Source organism: Sphaerodactylus townsendi, linkage group LG08 (genome assembly GCF_021028975.2).
Source record: "Sphaerodactylus townsendi isolate TG3544 linkage group LG08, MPM_Stown_v2.3, whole genome shotgun sequence".
Classification (NCBI taxonomy): domain Eukaryota; kingdom Metazoa; phylum Chordata; class Lepidosauria; order Squamata; family Sphaerodactylidae; genus Sphaerodactylus; species Sphaerodactylus townsendi.
The window spans coordinates 21,975,569-22,001,019 of record NC_059432.1 but is presented as its reverse complement, the minus strand read 5'-3'; the positions used below and the strand labels follow the sequence as shown (position 1 = coordinate 22,001,019).

The following is a 25,451-nucleotide window of genomic DNA, read 5'->3' as shown; positions in this document are numbered from 1 at the left end:
CAGCAGGTCTCAGCTGTAGTGATAAGGTCATCTAAGATTTATTCATCACGGCAATCGCACACTTATGTACTTTAATAAAACAAGTCAATGCAAAACTCCACAATGCAATGTTAGTTGTAACAGTCCATTATACCCCCGGCAGTTGGATGCTTACCAAGGTTTCTCAATGAAGAACATACAGAGTGGAAATGCTGGAACTTCGACAAGGCCATAAAGAGCAACATTAAGATACAGATTCCCTCCTAATTCACCGGCATTCAGTGTTAAGCCATAATATACAAGGCTGCACACATACCTAAAGATTTCAACGAAAGATTGATCAGCAAATGACGATTGCTTTAGGCTTTATTCAAGCAGCACTAACTTTTATTTAGCTGAGTACCATGCAAAGAATATATTACAGAAAAACACATAATTTTGTAGCGGAGAAGCTTCTAGCTATCAGATTTCATGAGGCACTAGAGAGGACAGGATTTTCAGCAGGAAAGAGTTCAGACCTCCCACTTCCTCCCTCTCCCTTCTGTCAGATAACAACATGTGGAGCAGAAAATCCTCCTCCTGCTGGGCTCTCAGCAGGAGACTGTTGCCAGGCAAGCCTACAGCCAGATTGGGGTGGGGGCATTTCTGAAGGCCCTACCAGTTATTTCTTGATATCATAGACAGCCCAGACTCATGGAGCAGAGCAAGGGTAAAAAGGACACCAAATCTTAATTCAAGGGCTTTGATAAGAGGGCTTGCCTGACATGTCTTTCCGCCTCCCGAATTAAGCATGTATAGCATTAGACAATGGCTCAGCCACTTGAATCTAGATAACAGCCCAACCTTGAGATCATGCACCCGGCACCAGTCTCACAAAGAACTTATAAATGCCCACACCCTGATTTCATCAGTGAAGCTACTCACCCTGCACCTTTTTCTCCCGAACCTTAATCTTAAACCTCCTGTCCAGCAATTAAGGGCCATTAACTTGCCAGAGTTTCTTTGTTTTAACAGCCCAAAACTCATAAAGAGTTGGCTGTTCCCAGCTCATAATCCAACCAAGTCTTCTTCCACAACACTGCCCATTCCTGGGAACCGAATTTTGCAGGGTGGGATCTCCCACCCTGGACATTCCACAGGTATATATACTCCACTTGCTTTACTACCATCAGATCCTCTGAAGATGCCAGCCACAGATGCAGGTGAAGAGCCAGGAGAAAATGCTACTGGAAACCCCACAACCCCCTAGTGTACACTGTACTTGCCACACATTGAACCTGTTTAACAATTATAACTCATAGACGTCTGTGGTGATGTCATAAGGCTGGGGAAGACTCAATTCTCAGCCCCATAGATTGAAGAGGGCGGAATGCTACAAAAATCAAGACAATGATCCTTCATGATTTCAAAAGAAAAAGTTATCAAGAAAAAACAGCTTTTTTCTTTAGTTTTGTTTGATGTTCTGGTAACCTTGAAAATGTTCCAATGCAGCTTCAAAATAAGATTTCTACCCATTAGGATTTGCTTTTCCCCTGTGAAATTGGTTCAAGTATTTTCTGAATCTCTTCGCATTAATTACCAGATGTACATTAAGATGACAGTGCGCCACCGAAGGACAGGGTGTTGAACTAGATTTAAGACAGCAGCTGTTGAGTCATCCTTTTTCACTGCTCCAGGACACTGTTTCAATTTCACAGCCACTCTTTCTTTTCCGTTTCCATGGGCTATGTATTGTAGAACTTTCTCTGCTTCTGCAGTTCTGCCTTGGGTGTACAGCCACCTTGGTGATTCTGGAAGCATGCTGAAAGAGAAACATTACAACAAAAACACTCACACTTACTCACTGAATTACTATGCTTCTTTTAATACAAGTGTCAGATTATGTAACAATTATAGGATTGGATCCAGACACCATTTTCCATCAGTAGAATGGAACTTTCTCCCCTTTCCCTTCCAACCGCTGCCCACTGCTCTCCATGAAATGTTGCTCTAGGCAGATAGTTTACTCTAAAGAACTATGTAAGGAGGGTCTGCAGCTGGAAGGAGGAGTCAGTGGAAACTTCCAGTTTTGAATGGCTCCAACTCTATGGTGTGAAATACTTTTCAAAGTTTCACAAAAATTATCTACCACAGAGAACAGGTAAAAATATACAGAACTTTGTAAACCTTTCCAATCTGAAATTCTATTAAAATATTAAAACACCCTCCAAACCACCAAGAGAGTAATGCACTAGCAGTTCACCTCTAGCCCTAACCTGGATAGCCCAGGCTACGTCAATCTTATTAGGTCACAGAAGCTAAGTAGGATCAGCCTTGATCAGTACTTGGATGGGAGGCTATTAAGGAGGTCCAGGGTCAGGACACAAAGGTAGGCAATAGCAAACAATCCCTGACTATTTCTTGCTTTGAAAACCCTATGGGATAACTGTAAGTCAGCTGTGATTTGACAGCACTTTACACAAACACACAGTTTATCCCAACATTCTTTTTAAAGCCCACATAAAGTGCATCATCATCCTCAGTCACAAAACTAAGGAAACAAAGGAACCAGCATCAACACCTGGAAGGATTTTAGCTCCCCAAGTCATGGGCAGAATAGTCATTTCTATTGCATCCACCCCTTATGGTTGTGTTTCTTTTATGTATTAACCTCTTCTAAGACTTCTCAAGAAAATAGAAAAATACATACATTTTCTTTCATCTAATTCTAATAAGCTTTATTGTGGGCATGCTTGCCTTCCATGCTTTCAAAGAGATGGATCATGTCCATGTTTATTTTTCTTCTTTTCACATTCTCCTATTGCAAATTATCAGTGTAGCAGAATGTAAAAAGCTACCTAGACCACACTGGACTTCCAAATGGCAAATGAGATGCCACACAATTCATTTTAAATAATTATTAGCTGGTGTGAAAGACAGACTAAACAAGCTGCTTCATTCAATGTGACAAAAGAAAGACAAACCTACTGGAACTGACACATCATAATTGCTTGTTACATTAGAGCCATAACCAATTTAACAATTACAGTGTTATTATTTTGTGTAATATAATGCCATAATCACAAGGCAATGTGCAAGAGGGAGAACATCTTTTACTTGCTTTATTTTTAATTAATTTTTCCCTGTAGAGTTCTCGGAAATTTATTTATCTGTCATTATGCCACCAGCATGGAAACTCTTATCTCCCTTATTATAAACATGTTCCTGCTTATCTGTCTGTTTTGTTTTAATTACTTTTCATGTGTGATAAGCTTGTTTTAATATTTTTGTTGTTGGGGACCCTACACTGAGTGCAAGGGCAGCTTAAAAAGATTTTTAAATTAAATAAATATTACACCCTTATGTCTGGCTAAACACATGGCTTTTAAGACACACTCATGCCTGTCCCTCTCTCGTCAGCATTGATCATGTGGGGCAGATCTTGCCTAGCGCGAGTGGAAGTATGCCCACAGATGCAACAGTCCCAGTGGTGGGATTCAGCAGGTTCGCACCACTTCGGCACAACCGGTTGTTAAAATGGTGCTTGAAAGCAATCAGTTGTTAAATTATTTGAATTCCCACCACCGGAACTGGTTGTTAAATTATTTGAATCCCATCACTGAACAGTCCCCCTCCCTACTGATGCCTGCTGTACCCTCCAACATCATGCCCTTAAGGGTTTGGTAGGTGCCAAAAACAGTAAGGGGAAAACTGGTCAAAATTCTTATCTATTGTGAACCAATACATTTATTGTCCCCACACATGGATAGTATCCAACCCAACATAAAACTTGGCATTAGCACTCTGGCAACACTAACCACGGTTAGCTTTCTACTGCACTCTGAAGCAGGCTTCAGTTTGCTATCAGCCAGGCTGGCCCTTCCTATTTAGATGCCATCAAGGGTGGCCACTCTGCAACTTTGCAGGGAGAGGTCCTTTTCATCAGCCTGCTTGGCCCAACTAGTGTGAAATAGGGAGGGCAGGTTTCACTAACTTGTAACCAACTGTCATAGTTTGCAGTCTTGGATTTTTTGTTTGAAAAGAGGAAAAAAGGGGATTTGAAATAAATAAAATTTATCCTTCTATGTGCTGTGCGTCAATGTAGCCTTAATATGGCAAGCAAACTAGTTGTCAAGCTTTTATTCTGTCCTCCAGGGGTATACAAAAAAATATTCCACATTCATTTACTTTCACGTGAAATAGCTACTTACAAAGAAAGAAGGAAAAAGAAAAGTCCTGGAGAATTTGATACGAAGGCCAGGAAGCGCCAGTCTCTTATGCAATAACCCAATAAGGCATAAACTGCTATGCCAACTGCAAATGTCACATTTGTTAATGAGCCTGAAAGCAGAACAAAGAAATAAACTACTGTGTTAAATACTGGTGCTGTTTCTCCAGGATCTCAAATTTTCTCAATGATATAAATGTTTTAAGACTACAATTCTTTTTTTTTTTTAAGAATTACTCATGAAGAATCAAATTACTTCAGTAAAACACTTCATATATGTTCTGGTCTACTAACCTGTTGAAATTTACATGAAACATATCTATGGAATTGTGTAACAAACTGGAAACTATTTATAATGAAACACTTTGCTCCTAGTATCTTAACCCTTTCCTTACAGTTTACGTAGCTCGGCAATCTTAAGAAATTTATTAGATTTATTAGATTCCAGCATTTTAAAAAAACTTAGGTAGATAAAATGAAAAGTAAATGACATGCAATAGATTCAAACTTAGCAGAGAGGGACAAAGAAATGCTGTAGCTGATATATCTCTGTACATTTTGATAAATAATTCAGAGAGACACAAAAAATGCAAAACTAACACAGAAAATCCCCCACCAAAATCCATTAGTACTTCAATCTGAATCACATTGATTGAAAAAACTACATCCCACTGACTCATTCAAACCATATTCTGACCCAGTCTTCAGAGGATCCTGACCTTATAAAGATGTGGTTTGAACAGAAATTACTGAAAAATATTCTCAGTCAAGACATTTATGAAAGAATCCACAGCTAAAGGACAAAACATTTGCTATCTATTGAATGTAGTATAAGTAATAATATATACCATAAGAGGAGTTCACAAACAGCAGCTGAAAAACTGTAGCTTGTGGACCTTTTAACACGGTTGCCATGTCTACCACTACATCATCAATGCTATTGTGAAATACTGACTCCCTCTCCCTGCCAAGTACTAATCAACCATCTCAGTCTGCTTGATGGCTGAGAGATACTAAACACAGCACCTGAAATGGCAGGCAGCAGGGAGTGGAGCACCTCTTCAACCTCTTAAGGGCCAGCTCTGCCGGGGGAAATGAAAGGTGAGCCAAGAGAGATCAACAGGAGGGAGAAACCAGAAAGGAAAAACAGACGGGAAATGGTAACAAACAAAATAGGAGGGAAGCTTTTGGAGAGAAGAAGAAAAATCAACAAGTGAATGAAAAAGCATGACTCATTACAGTCTCTACAAGGTAATAAGAACACACATGGGGAAGAAGAAGGAGGGGACAATAGATAACTGGAAAAATAAAGGGATAAGGCACAAGATCATGTTTGATTGACAACTCACCTACAATGATTTAATTGAAAGACACCCTCCCTCCAAATTAAGAAAAGAAATGGATAAGCCACCCTGAGAGTGACTGCTAGTGTTCACATGTGTCATACATCTGCCACTGCTAGAGAGAATAATAATGTCAAAATTTACTAAATCTTATTAAGTGTGCATAAGGAATAATGATGCTTCTCACAACGTTAACCTAACAGACAATACACAAATTCATATCAAATCACATGGTTATTAGTTAGGTTGCCCAATATTCAGTCTGTACTTTTAAACAATTGCTAACAGCAATGATGATTACAAAATCATTTGTTATCGCTTGATGGCACAGCTGAATGTATGAACCAATTACATTCAAGAGGCATCTTGCAATATCAAAGTTCTATCACAAACTTTTGGACTGGCCTGCTGTTTTTAATAACTCCAAAGTGCCCAGCTACCATTGCCTAATAATAGAATCTCCAATATCTCCTCCAGTCTCTAAGAAGTATGGTTTTGTTCAGTCCCAGTCAAACAGGAACAGGATATGTTGGAGCACTATGTAACACTCTTATTCAGGCATGCAGGAGTGAGTCTGTGATAAAGCACTCAAGTTGAGGAGGCCAGCTTACTCAAATTTAAATTAGCAGGAGTTGGCCAGGCATACCTATAGGCACGCACAGTGTTTTAAAAAGTTCTAGGCCGCCAACTAGCTTGGCCATCAGCCCTTTATGAAGTGGATGAATTGTTCAAAGTTGGGTTCCTTCCCACACACATATGAAACCTGCCCCAACTCAATTCAGGTGACAAGACTCCTCCACCTTTCTTTGTGGTCCGAAGAAGGAAGAGTGAATCTTTTTGTCTTGGGATTTTCAAGAGACTCAGCCCAAGACAGGGAGATTCCTCATTCCTTTTTGCAGATAACAGAGAAAGGTGGAGTAGTCTCTGTCGCTTTTCTTTTGATCTCATAGAGGTTTGAAAATCAGGGAAGTATCTCAATGCTTTTCAGACTTCTGTGAGGAGACAGAGACCTTTAGAGGACTTGGAAAACAAGTGGGAATCACTGATCCTTAAAATGTAGGCAAAAGGTCTTTGTTCATAGGACAATCAGGGAAACAGAGGGCTTGTACTTGCAAACATTCACAATTCTTGCGGGGGGGGGGGATTAGAAAAAGAAATAGGTACTATGGAATTGGCATTTCCCTAGATATGCAGACATCATTCCCTAGATTAAAGTAGCCCCATTTTGCTGATCTAGTGATCTACTTTACCTTTACAGGGAATAACAGTGCCAGACTAGGATCTGGGAAACCCAGGTTTGAATTCTCACTCTGCCATAACTTGCTGGGTGACCCCAGGGCCAGTCACACACTCTTAGCCTCAACCCTGACAAGTATTTGGGTGGGAGACTTCCAAAGAATACCAGGGGCATGATGCAGAGCCGGCAATGGCAAACCTTCTCTGAACATCTCTTGCCTTGGAAACCCTATGAGGTCACCTTAACTCAGCTGTGACTTGACAGCACTTCACATACACAATAATCAGAAATGAACCAAGTAGGTATCTTGCATGCTGCCAAGCTGCTTCTGGAGCACATGCTACAGGAAAACAGAGTACTGTTCAGTCATCAACAAGCCCAATAAATAACCTCCAGGAGTCAGAGCAGATATTGGAAAAGATGTCTTCTTTCAAACTTTGAAAAATATTAAATGCACATGTGGACTTTCAAGGATTAAAAATACCACGATAGAAAATTATTTTGTGGGAAAAAAATAAAAGTTTGGGGTCCTGCCATTCTAAAGTTGTTGAGAAATGAAACCAGGAATGAGTTTTGGGAATTTAAAATATAATATTAAATGCCTATTAAAAGCAACTGCCATATTCTGAAACCTTTAAACAAAGATCTCAAGGTCTGTGTTTGTGAGCTAATAAAGTACTCCTTGGCAAGTTTCCTCCTGAAATCAATAAACTCTGGACTAAGAATCCCAATACATCAAGTTCTTCTCTCCACTAAACGTAAATCTAATTGGCAAGAATTTTGACAGTTACATTTTACAGATTGAACCAAGTCCTAATATCTTACCTGTCAATGCCCAGAATGATTTTCCTACATATTCTTGTGTCAAAACAAAAGACACTAAAGACATACCACCATTTGTAATCCCAACAAAAAAGCGTGACATTGCAAAAATTTCATAGCTTGGTGCAAATGCTGAGATATACCCAAAAATAACATCGAAGAAGAGACCTGCACAAAACACACAATATATTAATCCTAAATAATGAACAATTATGGAGAAAAAGAAAACACACTACCTTCTTACTGCATCTTGGGTGAAACCTTAGAGCCACTGAAGCAAATGATCATAATGAATTTTTACTGTCTTAAAACATAACCAAACAACAGTGTTTAGACTCATCTAAAATCATTAATCTAGCTGGTCTCCCTTTCCCTCCTCCCTTCTCTTTTATCCTTTTTTGGTTAAGGGTTAATTGTTTCTTCCTTTTCCTCTTCCAATAAGAGGAAATGTACAAGATTTTAGTACATTTGAGCACTTCTGAACATTATATAACAGCGATGGCGAACCTTTTTGAGACCGAGTGCCCAAACTGCAACCCAAAACCCACTTATTTATCGCAAAGTGCCAACACGACAATTTAACCTGAATACTGACGTTTTTGTTTAGAAAAACCGGTTGGCTCCAAGGTGTGCGTTACTCGGGAGTAAGCTTGGTGGTAGTCCGTGGCTTTGCTTTGAAGCAACCGTGCAACTCTTCCAACGCGTGAATCACGATCCTAGGAGGGTTTACTCAGAAGCAAGCCCCATCGCCAGCAACCTAGCTTACTCCCAGGTAAAGGATCATGCTTTAGTTTAACAGCACTTAACAGGGTTACCTACACTACTTCCCCAAAACTAGGTCTTAGGTTTAATGCTAATAATCAAGCCAACGGTCCAGGCCAGCCTAGATGTGTGGTGGGGGCAACTCTGTGCGTGCCCACAGAGAGGACTCTGAGTGCCACCTCTGGCACCCGTGCCAGAGGTTCGCCACCACTGTTATATAACAAGGTTTTAACAGTTATATATGTATTTTAATTGTTGTACCCTAGCGTAAGACGCCCCGGGCCCAATTTATCAGGAGACAGCAGGGCAGAGTTTAAATAAATAAAATTTTTAAATGAACAGCAAAGCCTAGAACATATGATATAAAGTCAATACTAAAAATGCTGGCCAAGATAAAGTAGGATTAATTTCTATATATGCTGGACTACCCAAAATTAAGATTGTCTGAAAATCAGATATATAATGTTCATAACAAGATATACATTATAGTTTATCCCAGAGATGGTTCTATTAAGATTATATTAAAAGGCCAGTAAGGACACCAATGAATATCTGTAAAGTGAAAACAAAGCTAACTGTAAAATCTTAAATTATTATCTTTGGGATTGTTTTAATTATTATTGTAAGACACCTTGAACCAAGAGGGAAGACAAGATAAAAATGTTTTAATACATAAAATGAATAACTGTAATAAATAGAAACCTGTCAAAAATTATTCACCTAAATTGGTAAAATAAACCAATAATTTTGTACAGATTCTTTCTTTTCAAATATCATTTTTTCATTGTGTAGCTGGAGGGGCATAAAAAATTAGCTGGGGGAAAATATTACCGTAGTGCTGTAAACTTCAGTTGAAATTTAATTTCTCCAAACATGGTATAAATTTTTCTTTTTCTTTTGTAACTTCAGGATTTTGTGGAGTCATTCTAGAATGATGCAGTTTACATCAATAAAATTCATACAAGTGCAGGTGGGAAACAACGTGAATTCATTTGTTTAATGCTAAAAACTCTAAAAATGCTAAAAACTCTATATATTTTATAAGCCAAAGGATGCTCATACTAATGGAAAAAGTTCAAATTTGCAAAGAAATGAGTCCATGAAGAAAAAGTCCACAAGATCTTACCTGACATATACACAGGCTTCCTGCCCAGTTTATCTGACAATGGGCCAAACAGTATATTTCCAATGAGTAAGCCAGCAAAATACAAAGACGATGCCAGGCTCACTTTATATGCTTCATGTTTGATTAAATACCACTGTTGGAAACAAAAAATTGAGTAGTTGATCAGTTAAAATACAGTAACAAATCAGAGAATTTTTAGAGGGAAGCCTGACATGAAAAATTAGTGTCTTGAGAATCAGCTTACTGACAACTTCCTACCGAATAGAAGTTTGGGAAAGTGGAGAGTTTACAAAGGCCATGAGGAGTAGTGAACCCTTCCCCACCCACATTTACCTCCAAAAAAACCTGCTTACATTCAGTCATTTTTCAATTAATGAGGCTCTAAAAATGGACATACAACCACAGGAAAAGGATTCCTAAAAGATCACAATGTGCCATCTATTTTGGAATCAGGCTATAATGCAGGCAACCAAAATGATCAAGGGGTACATGCACCCGTCCTATGAGGAAAGGCTGAAGAGTTTGGGAATTGTCAGTTTAGAAAACAGATGGTTATGTTATCACAGTAGAGGTTTATAAAATTATGTATATGGTAGAGAGAATGCCTAGAGAGGGGCTTTTCTCCATCCCACATAATACTAGAACTCAGGGGCAACCAAGGTGATGGGCAACAGGTACAGGACAGGTAAAAGGAAATACTTCTTTACTCAATTGTGAAATTCACTGCCAGTGGATACAACAATGGCCATGAGTAGAGCTTTAGAAGAGAATTAGACAGACACATGGCAACTGTGTATGTAAAGTGTCATCAAGACACAGCCAACTAATGGCAACCTAGTAGGATTTTCAAGGCCAGAAACTAACAGAGATGGCTTGCCATTGCCTTCCTCTGCATAACGACCCTGGTATTCCTTGGTAGTCTCCCATCCAAGTACTAACAAGGACTGACCCCGCTTAGCCTGCATGATGTGACAAGATCGGGCAAGTCTGGGTCATCTAGATCATGGTCAATGGGAAGGTGGATACTAATCAATGATATGCATATATGTATAAACAAATAAAATCAAATTTTTAAAATTTAAAACCTGTTTTTTAATAAAATCCTTTTTGAGGAAAAATCTATGTGAAGATAGTTTAAATAGTTTTCTATTTAAGATGCATCATAGTGTAAAGGTTCTTCCTTATGAAATAAGAATTAGTTTTTAATTATACAGCTTGAAGCTGTATATTCATTACATTTTTAATTTTTTTGTGTAAATTAATTCCATTAATCCATTCACAATGTCATGCTTTTCCAGCAGTTTCTGTAAGAATGTTTTGGACATTTTTTTTTCTATCTATAAAGTATTATCACAGATATACGGTTTTGCAGTTCTCAAAACTGCAAATCTGTCTCTGCAAAAATAACAAGTTTTCGTTCACAGCAAAAATGTTATAAAATGAACATAGGGAGTTGAGGAACAAGACCTTAATCCCAAGGTTCCTTTGCAAATTTATGTACACAGAATCAACCCCCTTACCTCTTAGGTACTAAGTTTCAAGAAGTTCAATGAATAGAAGATTGTTTGGTATGGAATAGATCTGTACAAGGAGCTACTTGTGAGGAGGGAGAGGCAAGCAGTAAAATTGAAAGGGAACCCTTTGGAACGGAATATTCCACATGTCTTGGGATCTTCGTGCGTATAGTCTGAGGTTTACCACATTATTGTAACCTTGGAGCAAAAAAATCTAAAATAGCAGCAGGCAGTAAAAGAGATCCAGTTTGGGAATATTTTAATGAATTTCCTCTACCTACAGGTAAGGTTGGCATGGGTGCATAATGCAAACAATGCAACAAAGAAATGAAAGGTCTGAAGGTCCAAATGAAACTGGATATAATGATGACATTATTTAGAGGTGAACTATCTATATAGTTCTAACAATGTGACCAAATCAGTAATTTTTATATTAACTGTAAAGCTAATCTGAAAAGTTATTATTCTAAAAATGAGACCATTATCTGGTTGTAAATATTATGATTACCAGTGGCGAAGCTACAAGGGGAAGTGGGGGTGTGCTGTGCACTGGGCGCACGCCTGGGGGGTTCGGAAAATCCCCCATGGTGCCCCACATGGCGCCCCCCCTTTCCCCCTTCCCACACTTACCTTAGTTCCTTTCCTTTTTGAGAACTTTTTCAGGCTGCAAAAGGCCTGTTCTCAATAAAAACGGCCTGAGGAACTACAGTTCCCAGGAGACCTTGGGGCTCACAAGGTCTCCTGGGAAGTACAGTTCCCATCAGGCCATTTTTACTGAGAACAGGCCTTTTGCAGCCTGAAAAAGTTCTGAAAAAGGAAAGGAACTGAGGTAAGTGTGCGAAGGGGGGTGCCGCTGGAGGGGGCGAAAAATGTAGAATGCGCACCTGGCGCAGTTTGGTCCAGCTATGCCTCTGATTATTACACCAGCAAGAATTAGTCTTTATGTAGAAAACCACAAATCGAGGCCGTTTCTGCACGGCCACGCTGTGGGGGTGCATCGGCATAAACTATGCCCACGCACCCCCCCCCCCAGGACCGCATGGATGGTCCCGGTAGGGGTGGGGAAGACGGCGCAGCCTGCGCAGAGGCTGCGCTGTTCCCCGAACGCCTTACCATCTACTCCAGCCTTCCAGCGCATCGCACAGGCCAGGGGACATGCTCCCCCAGCCCTGCGTGACAGCTCTGGAGTTGCAGGGCAGGAGGGCGTGTCCCCTGGCCTGTGCGACGCGCCGGAAGGCCGGAGGGGACGGTAAGGCATTCGGGAAAGGGGGGAAATGGCGCATTCCAGCCGCTGCCATTTACACGGCAGCAGTTGGAAGACACTGCTTCTGAAAAACCTCGCTCAGGGAGCAGCATCTTCGCGCCGCTCAGGGGTTACAAGGCCGTCGCTGCAGCGGCCATGCAAACCCCTCCCCTGGGACGCTGCTTTTAGCGTCCCTGGGGCGCTCTTAACCGCTTGTGCGGAAAGGGGCCAAGTCTTACTGACTAATAATTGAAATCTTGATTTAAATCTATTTGACTGAATTCAAATCCACCCTAGTACATAATTCCTAACCATAGTGAATAAAAGGTGCATCTCCATGTTCACAAACAGTAAAACAATGAAACCCACTCTAAGAGGAAACATTAGGGAAGAACTCTGCATCTATGACCTGTTTGTTGGTTCTTCAGGGCAACTGTTTGGCCACTGCTGGACCATATGTGATCCAGAATGGTTTGCTTATGTTCTTAATTCAGTCCCTGTACTAGCAATGCCATTCTAAGCAGAGTCATACTCTTCTACGTCCACTGAAGGTAATGTAAATCTGCTTAATCATAACATCATTACAATAAATCAGATCAATAAAGTGCTTATTGAGTGAAAAAATGATACTTTAGCCTGTGTTTTCTTGGCTGTAAATCTGCTTAGGATAGCTCCATAAATCTCTTCTGGCCTCCCCCTGCTGGACTCTTTCCAGTATCCCTACGCCCCCCCAATTGTGTATTGACCCACATGGCATAGACACTGCAATAAACCTGGATGTGACTGGAATCCCACAAAATGGGGTGCAAGAGGTCTTCTACTCTCCACAGTCAAAAGATTTATGAAGAGAGAAAGAAGATTTATCTCACGCCATCAGAGAACAGCTCTCTGGTCTGGAATACATTTTGGAGTTTTGCGTAGGTAACAACAGCAGCCAGACATTGGTTACTATGGTAACTGGAAAATGTCAAGCTGAATTCATAACGGCTACATGTTTAAACAGCTGAACCCTTTATTTCAGTCTAATTCTAGGAAGCTACAGACTTGGAGTTTCTGATGAAGTCCTTGATATGTGGGTTAATCATCAGTACAAAAAACAAGCAATGCTACACATTGGAGTGCTAATCCAAAAAGGAAGGAAAACAGGTGAGTTACACAAACTACATTTGGGGATGTAAGTACATATGCATAGTCTTAAGAACACGACAGTCCCTAAGGTTTTACCCCTTTGCACATACATTTTTCACACATGGGGTTCCTTGAGTAGTTTCTTCTGAGATCTGCAGTTCTTTACCTAAACAAATTCCCAAATGTCTGGCTCCATTCACTTTATAGATGAAGGAAATTCAAATAGAGCTCTTTAGACCAGGGGTCTGTAACCTGCGGCTCTCCAGGTGTTCATGGACTACAATTCCCATCAGCCCCAATTGGCCATGCTGGCAGGGGCTGATGGGAATTGTAGTCCATGAACATTTGGAGAGCCGCAGGTTGCAGACCCCTGCTTTAGACAAAAGCCCCCTTCATTGCTGAAAATGATTAGAAGGGGTGAGATTATTTAACCCAACCTTTCAAGTACCAAAATGTGTTCTAGGAGTCCCAAGGGGGGGGGGGATCCGCCCATGGGAGCAGATGGCAGCCACACTGGGGGATTTGCCCTCCCTGGGCCACTTGCCCCGGTGGAGGGGTGAAACTACTGGTGTGAGGCCGCTGCGGCCCTCCTCAGCACTGAGATGTGGTGCTGCTGCTGCCAGCATAGCAGGTGTGGGCCAGAGGAGGAGCTGATGTTAGTGACCTTCCTCCTGGCCATTCAGCATGTTACAACCCTTTTGGGAGGCATAAGTCTGTTAAACCCAACAGGGGTTCTCAGCATTGGGGAGACTTTCATGAGAATGAAGGCTAGAGTACATGAATGGTTATACTTAATTACTGGATCAAATTAATTTTTTTGCCCACTTGGCCTTGCCCCGACTCTGATGATTTTCAGTCTTAACGGAAGTAGGCAGCGGTTATCAAAATCTTAAACTGAGGTTTTTCTCGGCAACTTTTATTCAGTATGGGCTATGAACAGGCCAAAGAAGCAATCAAACAGTGTTGGGCAGATGTAGAGCGCCAACTGGATTTAGCCAGGCCTCCAACCTTTACTGCCAGTGAATCTAAAAGGTAGTCAGTCTCTCCCAGGTATAAGGGTCTGGCACTCCAGTCAATTATTGAGACTCATGAAGGTATCAAAAGCTTTATTGAACCCTGTCAGAACCCTAGTGACAGGTAGCCAAAGCTGGGGGCTGTGGCTCTTGTCCCTGGTGTATATCAGGCAGTATTTTATCCATCAGTATTCCCCACTCCCACATTTCTCAAAACAATTTGCAGCACACAAGGAAAGACATAGAGAGTGCATATTGTTATGGAATCTTGAGCCTGCGAAAGACTCCCCCTTAGTCCCAGGACATGGGCAATAAGGTGGATGTATGGAAAAAAAGAATGACCATTCAAACACCAAGCGGTAATAACAAGCCAGCTGTGGCCTTGGGCAATAGCAGATCCCACCAGACTCCGTGGAGCCAGGCTGGTCCCTGGGATGCCAGGCTCAGCGCAAGCTGGGCCTGACACCATGGAGTACCTAACTAATCTGGAAAAGTCTAAACAACAGGATCTTTTACACTCACATGGTGCCAGGCCCTCATCTCTGATGTCCTGGGAGGCCAAAACATGAAGACTCCATGTCAGAAGAGAAAATATCCCCTGTGGATCTAGGCACATAAAAACAGTAGAGCATATGCTTCTCCACTGTCAGTTTTACAAAAGTATACATATTAGTTATATTTCACTACTGTTGTATAGATTTCCAGGTCATGCAGAACAGTTTTATATCTCCATGTTGCTTACAGACACCAATCCTGATCCGGCTTATGATTCTTTGTAATAGCACTTGAAATACATTACGGGATGATCTGTGCAACACAGTAGGTATAGTGACCTGACAGCTGTAACTTTTGGGGTGTCTTCTTATCTCTATTCTCCTTTTAAGTTTTTACCCCTTTTAGTGCTTATACTTACTGTTTTAATATTTTTTATTCTTTGTGTACTATTTTTTATTTTATTTATCCTATGCTGGTCTATGATTGATTGAAACACTGATAAGATTTCTTGTATTCACTATTGAATAATAAGAGAAGAACAGTAACAATGCAGAGGAAAACTAACTCCTAACACTATTTTTATATTTTTGGCAAGAACTCTGTGGCCTCAGGACTCACTGCAAGTGTGCAAGGACAAAACTAAGCTTTAACATTTCCAAAATGAGTTAGCTGATGAATTATGCATTTGTAACTCTCAAGGACATGAACAGATCATTACCTTATTTTCTTGTATAGATACTGACCAAAGCACAGAGGTGCAGCGTTCCAGATAATAAGCACCTCCACACATACAGCTGCAAGAACAGACATTTTATTACGCTATAAATCACAAACACGTTTTCCTTGTCTCATCACCCTGCATTCTCCATAATATAAAATACTGTGTCTGACAAAGGAGATGTTGATGCTCCAAAGCTCATGCTGCCAATTTTTTTTGGTTCCAGAGGTGCTACTGGATTTTTGGTTCCAGAGGTGTTACAGGCTGAACTTGAATCTAGTGCAGACCAACACCACTGCCCTCTGAAACTATATACATGGAATGCTTACCTCGGGACTCTTCACTGTTCTGCAGGCTTGTAGTCTCACATTTCTCTGCTTACATGTGAGGAGGCAGCCCACAGCCTGCAATGCAGTTTGCCTGCTGAACTCAGCTGGGCCTCTGCTTCTCCCGATTCTCTTAACACTGCCCATCAACAACCTTGAAGGCACAAATCTCATCACACTCAGTAGTCCCAAGACTCAGTAGTCCCAAGACTTCCTCCACACACTGTCTCTTGCTGCCACAGCCACAAGAGAAGAGAAAGGCTTCTTTTAAAATAGAGGGTTGTTGGAAATAAACTTTTTAAAAATCCTCCTGATCATCAGGAAAGACAGAACTAGAACAGGGGAGGTGAGCTGGAGCCAAAAAGACACCCTGTTTGTACTGTTCTTTGCAAAAGTCAACCCTCTGTTATTATGTTCATATATTAATATATCGTTATGAGCATTTAGGGAAGCAGGAAAAAAACCTGTAACCCAGACACTACTCATAATGCAAATGTCTACATGGCTGTCTTTCCCTCCAGGAAACAAATGAGAATCACATGGCGAAGGGCCAAAACAGCAGTTGCCAACCTTTTTGAGCCCGAGGACACCTTTTGATACCTGACATGGTGTGGTGAGGGCAGTCACAAAATGGCTGCTGAACGCCAGTCAGCCAAAAAACGGCTGCCACAGCTCACCTTCAATAACACAGTGAAGAGCCTTATGCGGTAGCAGAAGTGCAGTCAAAGAGCATTTTTTAAAAAAAATCTTGACAACCAATCAAATCTCCAATTGCTAATCAGAAGCCTTGTGGGAAAAACCCCAACCAGCCCTGTCCACTTTCTCATCAAGGAAACTATATACCTTTGCTTTCCTTAGATCAGAGGTCAGCAACCTTTAGTACCCAAAGTGCCATTTGGCCCCGCCTCCCCAAGCCCCGCCCCTGGCCTTCCCAAGCCAAGCAGGTGGGATAGATAGTGGTGGCGACACCAACCACGGCAAGCTGCACTGGGATACGGCGAGCATGCCTCCTTCCCCGCCCACTCCTTCCTTCCTCCCTCTGGCGTCCTTTCCTCCCCTGCCCAGGCGCCAGATGAGGGAAGGAGGGGAAAGGATGCCGGAGGGAGGAAGGAAGGAAGGAAGGAGGGGGCGGGGAAGGAGGAGAGCTCGCCGGGTCCCACATGCAACTTGCCATTGTTGGTGTCGCCGCTGAGGAGCTGCAGTACAAGGATGAAAGAGCCGCGGATTGCTGACCCCTGCCTTAGATGAACAGCACAATCTTGAGAAATGTAAAAACAAACAAAAATCCTTATCATACTCAATATCTTTTCATCACTCCCTGCCAATTCACAAAGTGTTTTATTATCAATCTCTATTGTACTTATACCACAGGGACAAATAACAATGGTGAAATGTTAGTAACAGTACCAGAACCTGAGCCCATACAAATGTATGGTGCTGTAGGCTGCCAAGATCCAATTCCTTGACCAATATTCCCTTTCACTGCAGGGCAAACAGATTGTTCATTGGGCAAGCACCAACCCACATGCAATTTTTGTTTTATTTTTCCATGTGTTATCAATATGGATTTATTATCAAATGATGTCAGTTGGAGCTCCACCCCCATTTTACTATAAGCTTACACAGTTCCTCTTTCAGTGAACAAAAGCAAGGGTGGTTTAAAAAGAAAGTTAGTTTTTTTCAGTTTGTAATGAAACATGAGACCAGTACAAATCTTTTTTTAAAGGTCCCTTATTCAATAACATACAGCTATGATTATTTTTCTACACAACTGCAATTCGAAAATAAATGGTAACCCTAAACTTTCTAGAATTCAACATCAAGGGACAATCACTAACATATATCCTTATTCTGCATCTGCTTTCAGGTAAAAACCTGCCTTCTTCCTCTCCTCCCCCACGTACCTCCAGTATTTCACTTATTCCAGCAGTTACTGTTTAGTTACTTATTCTTCATAATGTGTTGCTCTTATTTATGGTTTTGTATATTTTATACTGAAGGACGACTCTTTCTGATTTGAACCCAAGATTCTCACAAGACAGTCTCTAAGCAACCCCCTCAGTCTCAAGAGTATGATCTGATGCTGCCCAGATTTTTTCTGCTGCTGTCCCAAGTCTGTCGAACTGCTTCCTGAAAGGAGTGATGTGGACTCCTATTCCAGGAAGGCTGTAAGACAGAGCTGTTGGAAGAATGTATGGGGCTATGTGCATGGTACATGGTGCTAGGCTTGCCAACTGCCAGGAGAAAAAAAGTTCACAATCACAATAACCTTTATTGGCATAAAGTATAAGAATGTGGTTATATACTGTGTTAAGTTTAAAAGAGATAATATATGCCATCTATGGGTTTTACATTCTATCGTGATCGTTCATTTATAGAAGATATAAAATGGATTAATTGGCTTTAACCGTTCAGTTATAATATATATTTATAAAACAACTACAATACAACTATGTTTAAAATCCGAAATTAGCTTGTATCTGACTCTTCCCTATTCGCTGCTGTTTAGCAAAAGATATAACCATTCCCCATGGTCTATAGATAGTATTTACTAATAAAACTACAGGATAAATGAATTTCCATCTTATTAGAATAAATAACAGTAAGCATCTTACATATACATTTTATAATATGCCTTAAACTTATGAGAAAAGAAGTGCTCATCTTTAACTAGGTAATGTTATATACAGTGGTGGGATTCAAATAATTTAACAACCAGTTCCAGTGGTGGGATTCAAATAATTGAACAACTGGTTGTTTACAAGCACCATTTTAACAACCGGTTCTGCCGAAGTGGTGCGAACCTGCTGAATCCCACCACTGGTTTTATGCCTCCACGTCATGAAAAGCTTCAGCTGCCCATTTGTACACATTAAGAAGCGGGACATTTTTCTCCAGGCAAGTTGGCAGCCCTATCTTTGACTAATCTGCTTTAATGGTAGCTTTAATAAGTTAAATCATTTCTGAATTGTATTGATTGTTACCTGCCTTGGGTCCTAACTGTGCTGAGAGAAGAGCAGGTTATATAGAATGCAGTTTAAGCAATACAAGGGACAATTCTATCCAACACCATAGAAGACCTTTAGGGCTCAAAACAACTTTAATCTTCTGGGAATCTGTTTATGTTTGTAATGTTTGTATATCCTGGAAGCATATCCCTGCCCCTGTTCACCTTTGAATTCTCTGCAGACTTTGTGTTAGACTGTTATGATTGAATTATAATTGTCTCAAATTATGATTTGATGTGTTTGACAAATATAGATCTGCTGTGTTTATAAGTTGCTGTGTTGGTTATGGTGTATGTCTATTTACAAGTAAAATTACAGGGTTGTTGTAATATTTAATTATTGTACAAATTTAATGAGTAATAAGATTCACAACTTCATTAAATAACCTTTAATGTAAAAATAATATAACATCAAAAAGTGTTTAACCTAAATTGCACAAATTGGCTTACACACACTGTCTTGTTCAGCCTCTACATGATTTTGTTATTGTTTCTGAGATCCATGATGCTTATCTGTTGTTTAGCACTAAATAATCCAAGCAAATTGAGGCACAGCACTTGGAAAAAGACCAGGGTGGAATGCAGTGGCTCATGGTTGCCAATGATCTTCATTTCCTGCTCACCAGATTCCTTTTCAAGTACTCTTTCAACACGTGAAAGGGAGATGAACAAAACTGTGATTGTCCCCTCTCCAAACTTCTACACAATGGTTTCCTGATCACCCAGGGAGAACCCAATGCGTGTAAAATTGTGTACATGAAGATTGTTCCAGCTTCTTTCACATGGTGGAAGAGTATCTGAAAAGAGATCTTGTATACAGGGTATAGTAGCACATGGAAAAGTAGGAAGCTCTCTCTTGATTGCTCAAAGATCCCAAAGCAAACATAAAAGGAGATATTAATACTACCAGAAGTATGTGTCTCCAATCTGACAAAAGAACAATTGAAATATACAACCTGCTATTTTATTATTAAGGAGTTCAAAATAATCTAGTAAATTCAGAAATAAGAAATAATGTTTAAACTATATGCACCTTTTTAGACTAGAGGCGAGAGTTCTAGTTCAAATGACTTCTTTATTTGCAATTTCCACAAACTAATTTAAAGAAAAACTGCAAAGCATGCACAAATCCAGAAAAAACATTTTTTTCTCGCAAGATTCAAAAGACAACGGCCTACATTGAATCCATATGGTTAAGAAATCCGAAATGCGGGAAAATGTTTTACATTAACCTAATGAACTTACCTCTGTTGCTATGGATGTGAAGTTATTAGCAAATCGAACACTCTTTGCAAGAGCTTCTGAACTTGTTGGAATCTCTTCCTCATTGATGTGATATTCTGGCACAGCTCCCACTATCAAAATAAGCATAGACTGAAAGGCCACGAACACCTTGAAAGTAAAACAAATGGTCTATTAAAGTATATCAGTAGTACTTAAAAAAAAGATCATAACGTTCTGTCACACTTTAGTGTGACCAAAACATATAATATAGGATTATTACCAATTACTGAATCCGATTATTACCAATTACTGAAACCGATTATTACCAATTATTACCGGTTACTGAAAGCGATTACTGAAACTGATTATTACCGATTACTGAAACCTACCATTACCAATTATTATCAATTACTGGAACGAATTATTACAGATTACTGAAACCGATTACTACACACCCCCTTGCGTGTCCAGACAGCCCCCCCCCGCATGTCTGGACGCCCCCCCGCGTGTCCGGGCGCCCCCCGTGTGTCCGGACACCCCCCCCGCGTGTCCGGACGCCCCCCTGAAACCGATTATTACCGATCATTACCGATTACTGAAACCGATTATTACCAATTATTGAAACCGATTTTTACCAATTATTACTGATTACTGAAACGGATGATTACCAATTACTGCAACCGATTATTACCGATTACTGAAACCTACTATTTTCGATTATTACCGATTACTGAAACCGATTATTACCGATTACTGCTGATTACTGAAACCGATTATTACCGATTACTGAAAATAATTATTACATGCCCCCTTGCGTGTCCGGACACCCTCCTGCGTGTCTGGACGGCCCCCCTGCATGTCTGGACGCCCCCCTGCGTGTCTGGACAGAAGGAAGTCTGAGTCATGCCTCTACTTTCTTCCATATAAATTAATTGCTTCTATTCACTCCTATGGGGCAAAGTAAAGCCCCAAAGCTGTACTTTGGGACCCTGTTTCTGTGATGGGGAAACCTACCCTTGTATCATAGCTGTTTCCGCACAGGCGGTAAACAGCATCCCAGAGATGGCAAAAAAGCTTTACATATTTATGAAGAGAAGTTTGCAAATACACCCAGTCAGAGAGAACTGCAAACTACTACAGCATATGTAGCATAGACTGTACAGACATCTGGCTGGGAGTCAGGGGGGTTGTATCTAAGTGATTGAGATGCATTCCTAACTCAACGTAATTGATACAAAATATATGTAACCAGCCTGCTATATGTTATCACTGCCATTCTGTGGCATTCTTTCCTTGATCTTTAGTTTATGGCTTCACACACAGAGCAGATAACTAGGCTTTCCCCTGACACTTTGGTCTCATGAGAACTGGAATTGCATCCATTATCTTGTGGAGGCAGGATGCCAGGTGGCACTCTATCTCTATCTGTCGCCAACCTTGGGGCACCTCATCTCCAAACTAATTCTTTCCCTCATTTCTTGGGAAAATGGGAAGGGGGACTAACATCAGAATAAAGGGTACAGCAAAAGCCTGGTTTGCCAGAACTGGTGTTGTCAAGCTGAGTGCTTTGATGCCTATCAATAAATGCTACTGATCAACAATACAGAGTCGGTTTATTGTTTGAAGGTTCGAGACCTAACACTGGGATGTTCAAACAAGCCACTATTGCATATAATTTAAAAGATGTATATATTCTTTATGGCTATATTTTAACTAATCTTCTCTGTGTGCATTATCTTCACAAAATGAAAAAGGACTGAGGAAAAAGGTTCAATTTACACATCAAAATAAAATGTATGTAACCAGATCCCTGTACATGGATCGACCCACCATTAAAGTACACAGGAAGTAAAACTTCAAGGATATCAGGAGGCAAAAAAAAATCACTCTACAGTATGCAGACGTTAAAAAATCTCATGAAAACTGCATTTCCAAGTACAACACTAGGTACTGTTAAACCGGAAAACTGCGACAAACCGTTCCTTAAAGACAACATCAGCAACAGAACTCTACTTTACATAAGCAACTTTTCAACTGTCACCAGCTAGATGCCTTATACCAGGGGTAGGGAACCTGCGGCTCTCCAGATGTTCAGGAACTACAATTCCCATCAGCCTCTGTCAGCATGGCCAATTGGCCATGCTGGTAGGGGCTGATGGGAATTGTAGTTCCTGAACATCTGGAAAGCCGCAGGTTCCCTACCCCTGCCTTATACAAAGGAACTACATGAGGCCAATCATAAAGATTTAAATCTCTTTACTACACATTAGAATGCAAGGTTAAAACAGCTACACCACCACCAACCAATCACCTTGACATGAAGTAAGTGGCGTCCAACCAATCACGTTGGCATGAAGTCACTGTTAGACTTGGACATAGGAAAGCCAGGTGCTCTCAGCCTAGCTCCGTGGTGGTGAACGTTTGGCACTCCAGATGTTATGGACTACAATTCCCATCAGCCCCTGTCAGGCCATGCTGGCAGGGGCTGATGGGGATTGTAGTCTATAACATCTGGAGTGCCAAACATTCGCCAGCACTGGGCCTAATCCGACATAGTTCATGCAAGGATAAAATGGGTGAGTGGTTAAGTACAGAGGAATAAAACACATTTTCATCAACTTAGAAAGTGCCTCTAATTTATCAAGCGGCTTTTTGTTCAATTTGTTCTTTTTTTTTCTGGATTCTGTTGCAGCCTTCCTCCCGTCCTTTGAGCTTCTTCTAAAATGGTGCAAAGTACAGTGGAACCTCGGTTTTTGTTGGTAGTCTGTCCGAAAAGAATCTATGAAAACGGAAACCGATTAAAACCGAGGCAAACTTTTCCATAGGAATCAATGTAAATCCAATTAATCCGTTCTAGGCACTCCAAAAACATACCAAAACACATTTTTGGTGAATAATAGTGTTTAATACTGAAAACAGTAACAAACAATAACACTAGGACCAGCTTCAGAGCCAGTGGACCAATGTCGCACCAGAAAGCTGTCCAAAGAAGTGTGTTTCTGACGCCTCTTTGTCTAAAATGGGGCAAGTCATTGTCATTAAACAAGTTGCAGACACAGGCTGCAACAGCTTTGTCTGGGTGATTTTTCTCCACAAATCTTTGCACCTTACTGCAAATCGATGAAAACCGAGGCAAATCGATGAAAACCGCGACACATTTTTCACTGAAAAAACCGATGAAAACCAAACGCAATGAAAACCGAGGTTCCACTGTACGACATACACTGCCATCTTCTAAACATAAAGTTTTTCCACTTCAGAATTAATGTTCAATTTACAAATAATCTACATAGATAATTGCACGTAAAGTGCACATAATCAACCAAAGTTTCATTACCTAGCCCTAAATATGAGATAAGTCACCTTCAGCTCCTTAGAAAAAGAGTGCAAAATACAACTGCGAAAAGAATTCCCAGAGGCAAGGGTTGCAAGCAGGCCTGAGGAGAAGTGTCCTGTCCCTTTAAGAGATTGTTCATGCATGGAAACAAGCAGGTAAGCTGTTCAAGGCATGAAGATAAATATTACCCTGTCAAGCCTCTGTTAAAGGGACAGGCCAGTTTCTCCAGGTCTGCTGGCACTCTTATTCCTAAAATATGACTAGAAGGCCGGCACATAATGTAACAGCCATGCCAAAGCTTAAGTAGGTAGCTAAGGTGTTCGCTGCTTGGATGGGAGAACTTCTAGGGCCTCTAAACAAGTCACATTACATATATATTAAAGACTGCTTTTCACCAGCGTACAATATTTTTAAAAAATCACATTGCTTCTCCCCACACCACCATCTCCTGTCATTCCCACCATAACTATCCTAAAAGTTGGGTTCAAGATTGCGTGGCTGGAGTGGTACATGCTTCGCACCTCAGAAGCCAAGCAAAGAGAAACCAATGACTGATCTGCTAAAAATATAATACATATGACAAGTTCAGAGTGGTAGTTGGTTGGCTGGTGAAATGTCCCCTTCCTTCCAGCTGTTCTAATATCCCAGGCACCAACTAGGCAGAAAATATGGTTATGCTGGCCACCTGGTGTATTTTAGAGTGCTGGTTTTTTTTCCTATTAGGGCTTCTGTGCCTAAGCAGGCAAAATTCCGCAGGTGAAGACTTTTTTGTTCATGTCATACTACTTTCAGGAGGTCTGCCTGCCTTGAAGCCCCTGCAGAGAAAAAGTTATTCCTACTTATACACTGTTCACTTTCAGTAGTGCCCCCCTTGGGATACCAGGCAAGATCTTCCTATTTCCATCTGTCTTCTACTTTCCTCCAAAGAGCTTCCAGCCATTCACGTGGCTCTCCCTTCCTCACAACAACCTCTAAAATAGGTTCCACTGACAGTTTGTGTCTGGTAAACATAGCAGGATCAGGATTTGATCCCCTGTCGACACTCTAATCCCTGTGCCACACCAGCTTTCCTGTGTAGTAGTGAAGGGCCAAATCCCTCTGGTTTTAAGGCATTGGGTCCTTCCCCCCAGAGGGTCGGCGGTGCGTAGCACCGCTCTCCTGTAATCATTTCACCCTCACAACAACCTTGTGAGGTGGGTTAGAATGACAATGTATACCGGACACAGAGACCCTCCCTTCCACCCAGGTAGGTCGAGGTGCCAATTCCCCTCAACCACTTGCAGGCAAGAACCGTAGCGCCCAGTCTGTTGCCCTGGCAACCCCCACTCGCCCCTCGCCCCATTCCTTTCCGGCGTTGCCTAGCAACCAAGGAGAGAAGCGAATAGGAAGCTGGGAGGAGAAGGGAGGGGTCTCCCGGCGGCCCCCAGGAGAGAAGCTGGGTGGTCTTCCTGACGCCCACCTGCAGCAGCACCAGGAAAGCGGTGAGGCGCCTCTGCCTGGGGCCGAACTCCCCCACCAAGCCGAAAGCTTCGTCCAGCTCCATGGCTCCGCTCGGCCTCCCCGCAGCATCCCCCACAGCGACGCAGCGGGCGGCCGGGCCTCGGTCTGTGACCTCACTTGCTCGTCGGTGGCGTCATCCTCACAACGCTGAGGTGGCGGCAGCAGAAAGAAAAAGGCGGCCGGCCAGGGAGAAGGGCCCGCCCCCTGGCGGTTGCCGGCAGAACTCCCGCCGGGCGTCGGAGGAGGAGCCAAGAGGGAGCGTCGCTCGACTTTGCCGCTTTCTCGAGAAAGCGAGCCTCAGCGCGCAGAGGCTTCTGGGTCAGAAGGTCTGTCCAGGAGGGGGCTTGCATACGTGCAAAACGCAATCAAAAGATGGCTCTTGATAATGAGCGTGCAATTTGTAAACTCTTGATATTGAGTTTGCAGTTGATTGCAAACTAATTATAAATTGCAAACTAATTATTCATTGC

General features: G+C 41.4%; 1 protein-coding gene across 3 annotated transcripts in view; it reads right to left on the bottom strand.

Annotated features, from left to right (window-relative positions):
* The window catches only part of LOC125437717 (solute carrier family 22 member 15-like), a 38,055-nt gene extending 12,829 nt beyond the window's left edge, over positions 1–25,226 (bottom strand). The window contains exons 1-7 of one of the 3 annotated variants that reach the window (XM_048505581.1): positions 24,941–25,226; positions 20,166–20,312; positions 9,477–9,609; positions 7,592–7,756; positions 4,170–4,299; positions 1,559–1,780; positions 155–295 (exon numbers count right to left, since the gene is read on the bottom strand). In XM_048505581.1, coding sequence (XP_048361538.1) covers positions 155–295; positions 1,559–1,780; positions 4,170–4,299; positions 7,592–7,756; positions 9,477–9,609; positions 20,166–20,312; positions 24,941–25,024 — 1,022 coding nt within the window. In that variant the 5' untranslated portion in view covers positions 25,025–25,226. Of the gene's footprint in view, positions 1–154; positions 296–1,558; positions 1,781–4,169; positions 4,300–7,591; positions 7,757–9,476; positions 9,610–15,587; positions 15,664–20,165; positions 20,313–24,940 lie in introns of those variants that run through there. The other 2 variants (XM_048505580.1, XM_048505582.1) reach the window with 2 other exon arrangements.
* Positions 25,227–25,451: the final 225 nt, after the last annotated feature.